Genomic DNA, 7,500 nt, shown 5'->3' on the forward strand with positions numbered 1-7,500 from the left:
TCTTCCAAAACATTGAATCATTGCGTAATATTCAATTCCCCCTCTCTGTGATGAAAATGGTAATCGTGGTTGCTCTCTTTCGTGTCCTCTCAGCTGATTTGAATCACTGGCGCCCCGTTTTCTGTGGAAATATTTAACACAAGACTATGGTGCGGGTTGTCCCCTTTTTTATCATAAATATGTCATATGGGCTCTCTGTACATTTGATATATTTCTGCATACGTTCGCACACGTACGAACATGTGCACATGTATGCGTACACAGGCACGAACACCGATGGCCACATACAAATATGCACCCTTGAATACATACACGCGTTTCCACAAATGCTTACACACATACACGCGCCCATGTGTACACATACACACTGTTCGATAGTAGCTGGAGCCCAAGAGCCATATTTTAGTAGAAAGTAAACGTTGGACTCGTCGTGGCAAAGAGTTTATTCCGACGTTTCGAACCCCGTCCAAGGTTCGTCTTCAGAGATATACATAGGCATTCAAAGGAAATCATTATATATCGGCACGTGTGTCACCCTGGGAAAGGTCTCACAGGCGGCCGTTACGAACATTCAAAATTGTACAAAATGCGGATTCCGTGGAATAACAACATAATGCAAGTAACAGTATGACTACTCATAGTTAACACAATAGTACCCTGAACAAATAACTTCATTAGCCAGACTAAAGCGGCCGGACTTAACAAACACCGAACCAAGCATTTGGTGTATATTGGACAAAATCCACCCTTCTTCCAACTGCTGGCTACAAAGTCCTTTTCTCCACCCTCTCCCTCAGTCCTTCATACAAGGCGTTCAAAGTGACGCAACGGTTTATACTCTTATGATCACTGGCCCATGCTTCCAAAAATAATCTTGCTCCTTTTCCGCCAGCTTTGTATCTGACCCCCGCATTTTGCCAGTCCATTTCGTGTTGTCGGTCATCACAGTGTCTAAAAATCGCCGAGCTCTTGTCCTTCCTACCTACCGCCCTCCGGTGTTCTAGTACCCGTGTCGTCAGCTTCTTCCCTGTGTCTCCCACATAATGTGCATCACAATCTCTGCATTCGATGCCGTATACTATCCCAACCTGGTCTCCTTCAGTTTCCTTGTCCTTCACCTTTGTCAGGATACCGTGTAGAGTGTTCATTGATTTGTGCTCAACCGACACCCCGTGTTTCTTTAAAAGCCTGAACGTCACTTCAGACGGCCCTTTTATGTAGGACACCGTAATTTTGTTAGTGCTAGGGAATCTCCCGCCTTCCGCGTTGTTCTCCTGTCTCGATGTCCACCTTGTCACCACTGCCCTGGGGTACCCAATGTCCTTAATGACCTTCCTAAGGTGGTTCTTCTCTTCCATGATGTTCTCCACCGTAGGAAAAACTTTCTCCGCTCTCAACCACAACGTTTTGACCACGCTTCTCTTTTGTGCAATCAGGTGGCAATTGTCATAGTCGAGTAGCGTAGCCTGTCTGTGTGTGTGCCCTTTTTTGTACACCCCTGTGGTTAGACAATTCCCCACTATCGTAACCATCACATCCAGGAATGGTAGTCTTCCATCAACTTCTCCTTCCATTTCGAATTGAATGGCCTTATTTTTCCCATTTAAGATATTGAGAAAGAATTCCACTTCCTTCTTCATAACCACGAAGATGTCGTGCACATATCGTACCCACATTTTCAGAGACGTAGGTGCTGCTGTCATCACGGCCTTCTCGAACTACTACATCGTCTTTTCTGCCATTACCACCGAAATTGGCGGGCCCATAGGTGTTCCAACCCTCTTATCTATTTTCTATTGATTTTTTACTAATCTATTTATATTTTCCTTTCATCATTATTGTTTTCATTATTATTATTTATTTTTTCTTTATCTAACAAACTATGGTATAGTGCTTTGGCATAGGGTACTAGCATAGTGCAGGGCACCATAGGATAGTGGCGTGCCCTGACCAGCAGTGATGCTTCCCGTAGAAGGACCCTTTCATAAGGCCAACAAGGCCCCTTCTCATACTTATACTAAGCGTGGCAGCGTCTTCGCCCTGTGTAGCGGAAGACGCTCTTCATGCTGGCAGTTACCCTTTAGACTTCTCACGCGCGTGATGCGCCCTCATATATCCACAACCTACCGATTAATAAACGCGTAAATCGTCCTCCCCGCGTTAAACTGTTGCATTCTCGTGCAGAATTGCTTGCAAAACATAAACTTTTTGTTTATTTGCCTTATTCATGTTTACTTATATTTTCATTTTCTTATATTAGTGATATTGTTATCATTATTACTGATATGATTTCCAATATTATTATTATCAATATTACTATTATCATTATCACTATCATTACACTGGTCAACAGCAATTTTTCATCAGGGATTTTATGTGGTGTTTAATATGTAGTTTTGTCCGCTGATTTCGAAAATGTAATCGGTTTCCTTCTATCAGGCACAATTTTTCTGATGAGATAAGAGAGGCATATAACGCCGATCAGGATCATCGCTACATGTAATCGTCTTATACAGGCAAGTTCTGATTGGCATTTCATAACCAATTGTGTACATTATGTAATTTCATGTTCATCGTTATGATTTTAGATAGCTGAGTTGAGCATTTTTCACAAAATATTTAAAAATATTTCGCTGATCATCTATTGAACCTTCAAAATTTTTCTTTTTGCTTCAGGTGTCCAGCCATATTCATCATCATCATCATCATAATCACCATCACCATCACCAAACTCAATTCAGGATGTCAAGGCATTGCAAAAGCAGCCCTGATATATTTTGCTATGTCTGTGGTTCATTTACTATCAAAGCTCAGCAACGTGTCATCACAACTGAAATCAAGAATGCTCTCTTGGGGATCAAGATAAGAGTTGGGCACCCCATATCATCTGCTCAGCTTGTTCAAATGGACTAAGGGATTGGCTTAATAAGAGGAAGAGAGCAATGCCTTTTGCAGTACCTATGATATGGAGAGAACCAAAGGATCATTTCACGGACTGTTATTTTTGCAAGGTTAATGTATATGGGTTTACTGCAAAGACTAAGCATAAGATTGTGTATCCTAACTTGGAATCAGCAAGAAGACCAGTACCACACAACGATGATGATCTTCCTATTCCAGTGCCACCAGAGAATGGCCTTCAGATGTCTGACGATGTTTTTCTTAAGGAATATACTGCTGATGAGGAAGAAACCGAAGTGGATGGAGATTTCGTGACTGAAAATGAAGGTGAACCCCAGAAATTTTCTCAAGGAGAGTTAAATGATTTGGTGAGAGACTTGTCGTTATCGAAGGATAAAGCTGAACTAATGTCATATCGTCTACAAGAAAGGTGTCTACTTAAGAAAGACGTTTGTATAACAAATTTCAGAAAGAGAAACAAGAATCTGACCTCTTGCTTCTCTGTTGATGGACCGCTTTGTTTCAGTAATAACATTGATGAGTTATTCCGCTGTTTGTGTCAACAACATGTTCCATCTGAATGGCGCTTATTCATTGATTCATCTAAGAGAAGTCTCAAGGCAGTACTACTACACAACGGCAATAAGAAACCATCCATTCCCGTAGGGCATTCAGTACTCATGTTGGTGTGTTACGAGAACATGCATGTACTTCTCAATGCCATAAAGTACACAAACTACAGGTGGAAAATATGTGGAGACTTGAAGGTGATTGGAATGTTGATGGGAATGCAATCAGGATTCACGAAATATTGTTGCTTTTTATGCCTATGGGACAGTCGTGCAACTGCTAAGCACTATGTGCAATCAGAGTGGCCCCTGCGAAAATCATATGAACCGGGGGTTTCTAGCGTCCAGAGTAAGCCACTTGTAAACCCAGAAAATGTTCTCCTTCCCCCTCTTCACATAAAGCTTGGCCTCATGAAACAATTCGTGAAGACACTTGCCACGAAAAACTCTGAAAGTTTTGAATACGTGAAGGCTAAGTTTACAAAAATCACTGAGGTTAAACTGAAGGAAGGCGTATTTGTAGGTCCGCAGATAAAGAAACTCCTGAAGGACAACAACTTCCTCACAACACTGGATGAGACTGAGCTTAAAGCCTGGGAATCTTTCAAATGGCTCTGTGAAAACTTCCTAGGCAACAAGAAATCTCCAGAGTTTAGAAATGGCGTGAAATGTCTTCTAGACTCCTATGCTGCAATGGGCTGTCGGATGTCACTGAAAGTACATTTTCTTGATTCACACCTGGACTTTTTTCCAGAAAACCTTGGGGCAGTATCTGATGAGCAAGGGGAACGCTTCCATCAAGATATTGCATCAATGGAACAACGGTATCAAGGATTTTGGAATGCAGGAATGTTAGCTGACTACTGCTGGATGTTATACAGGGATGACCCTCAGAAAAAACACCAAAGAAATTCCAAATCTCAAAAATTTTAAGTGGTAATCCTTTAGAGTACATTCTAACTTTGTTTTGTGCAAAACAGTTTTGATTTTGTACAATAAAATGCCATGGAAGTGTCATATCTTGTATTCAATATACCTTATAGATATGCTTTACATTCCCTGTACTTTAAAATAACAGGTATCTGTAACATTTAAATGTGACCTGATAGGGAAAAACGGACTTCAGATTCTTAATCAGCATAAAAAATTAACACAAAAAAGTTAGTTTGCAACTCTGATGATTATAAAAAGTTTCATTTTGTTGACTAGTGTTATCATCATTATCATTTTGGCTAATCTATCACTTTCATTTTTTTTGTTTACTTATCTTTCTATTTATCTGTCTATTTATCTACCAATTTATTCATTTATTCATTTGAAGACGCAGGTGTATATTTAATAGAAAAAGACGATTTTTGCTTGATCCCGCTGGACAAGAAAAAAAAAATCAAAATATGATGTCAGTCCCTTTTTTAAAACTGTTCAATTCGCGTGTATTTCGTTTCTGTCTTATCTTTCTTTCTCATAATTTCTCTCGCATGATCGTTTCTTTTCATTTCCTCAATTTTATTTGTCATCATCTTTCCTATAGACTGTTTACTGCATTTACTTATATCTCCTGATTTTTCATTTTCAACTGTTCTTTCTTTTTTATTCCCATTTTCATTCTCATTTTCAAATCCTAATTCATTCTTGTACTCGCGCATATATATATATATATATATATACATATATATATATATATATATATATGCATATATATATATGTATATATATATGTGTGTGTGTATACGTATATATATATATATATATGCATATGTATATATGTATATATGCATATACATATATGTATGTATGCATATATATATGTATATATATGCACATATATATGTGTATATGCATGGATATATATACATATATATTTGCATATATATGGATATATGCTCGTAAAGAGCTGGAGTCCAGGAGCCATGTTATCGGAAAATTTTGAAACACTGGACTCAGAGTAACAGAATTCATTACCGACGTTTCGAACCCTGTCCGGACAGGGTTCGAAACGTCGGTAATAAAATTTGTTACTCTGAGTCAGGAGTGTTTCGAAATTTTCCGATAATATGGATATATATATGTATGTATATATAATATATATATATATATATATATATACATATACATATATATATATATTTATATATATATATATATATATATATATATATATATATATGCACATATATGCATATATATACATGTATATTTGCATATATATGGATATATATATATATGTATATATATAATATGTATATATATATATGTATATATATGTATATATAATATACATATATATATATGTATATATATGTATGTATATATATATATATATATATGTATGTATATATATTTATGTATATATAATAATATACATATATATATATATATACATATGTATATATATACATATGTGTATATATATATATATATATATGTATAATATATATGTATATACACACACACATATATATATATATATATGTATATACATTTATATATATATATATATATATATATATATATATATATATATATGTGTGTGTGTGTGTGTGTGTTGTAGATCTATGGGGTGAAGGGGGCTTTGGGGAAGAGGGGAATGTCTGTTGAGGAAGGACGGGAGAGGACAGAGGACAGGGGTGAATGGAGAATGGTTGTATATGGATGATGTTGTGATTGCATGAGGTGGAATGGGCGGGGGGATGAGGGGTGAGGTAGTATGTGTGAGCAAAATTTGACGCAGCCCGAAGGGATTTCTCCCCGTCCTCTCATTTTATGCAATGGGAGGACGGAGAGGGGGGTCACTGATTTAATGAAGCGGCCTAGCTGTGGATGTGCTGTGTCTTGCGACACTGCTTGTGACCCAGGGCAGTGGACAAGGTGCAGGGATGACCCGTCATTCAGGAGGTGCTAAGATAAGAGGGAGGGTGGATGGGTGTGGAGTGTATTCAGGGATGGAATGGGTGGGAATGATTTTATGCCTTTCTTTTTGGCTACCCCCCTTGTAAGGGGGAGAAAGCCTTGGTATATGTATGTATGTATATATATATGTATATATATATATATATATATGTATATATATATATATATATATATATATATATATTTCCTAAGGCATCGAAGATGTCTACCACCTAGAAGCTCCTCTTAACTGACTAAAATCTCCTGGCCTTTCTCCTCCTCCTCCTCCTCCTCCTCCTTCTCCTCCTCCTCTTCTTTCACATCTTCTTTTCTCAGTGGCGTAATTGGAAGTGTGGTGGACTCGTATTCGTTCAATTATGGGTTTGAATCCCGCACTCCTCTGCAAGTTCTTACCCAATCTAACCTTTTCTAATCTAACCCAACCTAATCTAACTCAACTTAATCTAACCTAATATAATCTAACCTAACCTGACCTGACCTAATCTAACTTAAACTAACCTAACCTGACCTGACCTGACATAACTTGACCTGAGCTGACATAACCTGACCTGACCTGACCTAACCTAACCTAACCTAACCTAAAGTCAGGCAAGAGTAGCACGGCGTCTTGGGTGAGGAAGGTTCTTAAGGCTGGTTCTTAATCTTTTTCAGTGCCCGTATCGCTTGATCATCTCTCTCTCTCTCTCTCTCTCTCTCTCTCTCTCTCTCTCTCTCTCTCTCTCTCTCTCTCTCTCTCTCTCTCTCACTCTCTCTCTCTCTCTCTCTCTTTCTCCCCCCCCTCTCTCTAAAAAAAAAAAAAAAAGAAAAAAAAAAAATCTCGTACCCCATCCAACTGAAGGATACAGGGCCACTTATTATCTTGGTCAGTAGTTAGGCCCCTTTAGAAAAGATAACATATAGGAACATAAGAAAATAAGAAGGAAGGAGACTGCAAGAGACCATAAGGCCTACACTAGGTAGTTCCATGCTTATCACCACCTGTCATCCCCATCCATAATATCTGTTCTCTGAAAACAGCCTCAGAAATTTTAACATATGGGAGCATAAGAACATAAAAAGGAAGGAGACTGCAGGAGACCATAAGGCCTAAACTAGGTAGTTCCATGTTTATTACCACCTG

The 7,500-nt window shown here is 38.1% G+C and overlaps 1 protein-coding gene across 1 annotated transcript; it reads right to left on the reverse strand.

Annotated features, from left to right (window-relative positions):
- Positions 1 to 764: 764 nt before the first annotated feature.
- Positions 765 to 1,703, reverse strand: LOC143030029 (uncharacterized). Its single transcript, XM_076193234.1, has one exon. It carries the CDS (start codon positions 1,701 to 1,703, stop codon positions 765 to 767), a length of 939 nt encoding a protein of 312 aa, XP_076049349.1.
- Positions 1,704 to 7,500: the final 5,797 nt, after the last annotated feature.

The sequence above is a fragment of the Oratosquilla oratoria genome, chromosome 11 (assembly GCF_046742065.1).
Source record: "Oratosquilla oratoria isolate Oo_2021 chromosome 11, ASM4674206v1, whole genome shotgun sequence".
NCBI lineage: Eukaryota > Metazoa > Arthropoda > Malacostraca > Stomatopoda > Squillidae > Oratosquilla > Oratosquilla oratoria.

Excerpts from the sequence above, each read along its gene's own strand:
- LOC143030029 (XM_076193234.1), bottom strand. The coding sequence starts at position 1,703 with ATGACAGCAGCACCTACGTCTCTGAAAATGTGGGTACGATATGTGCAC.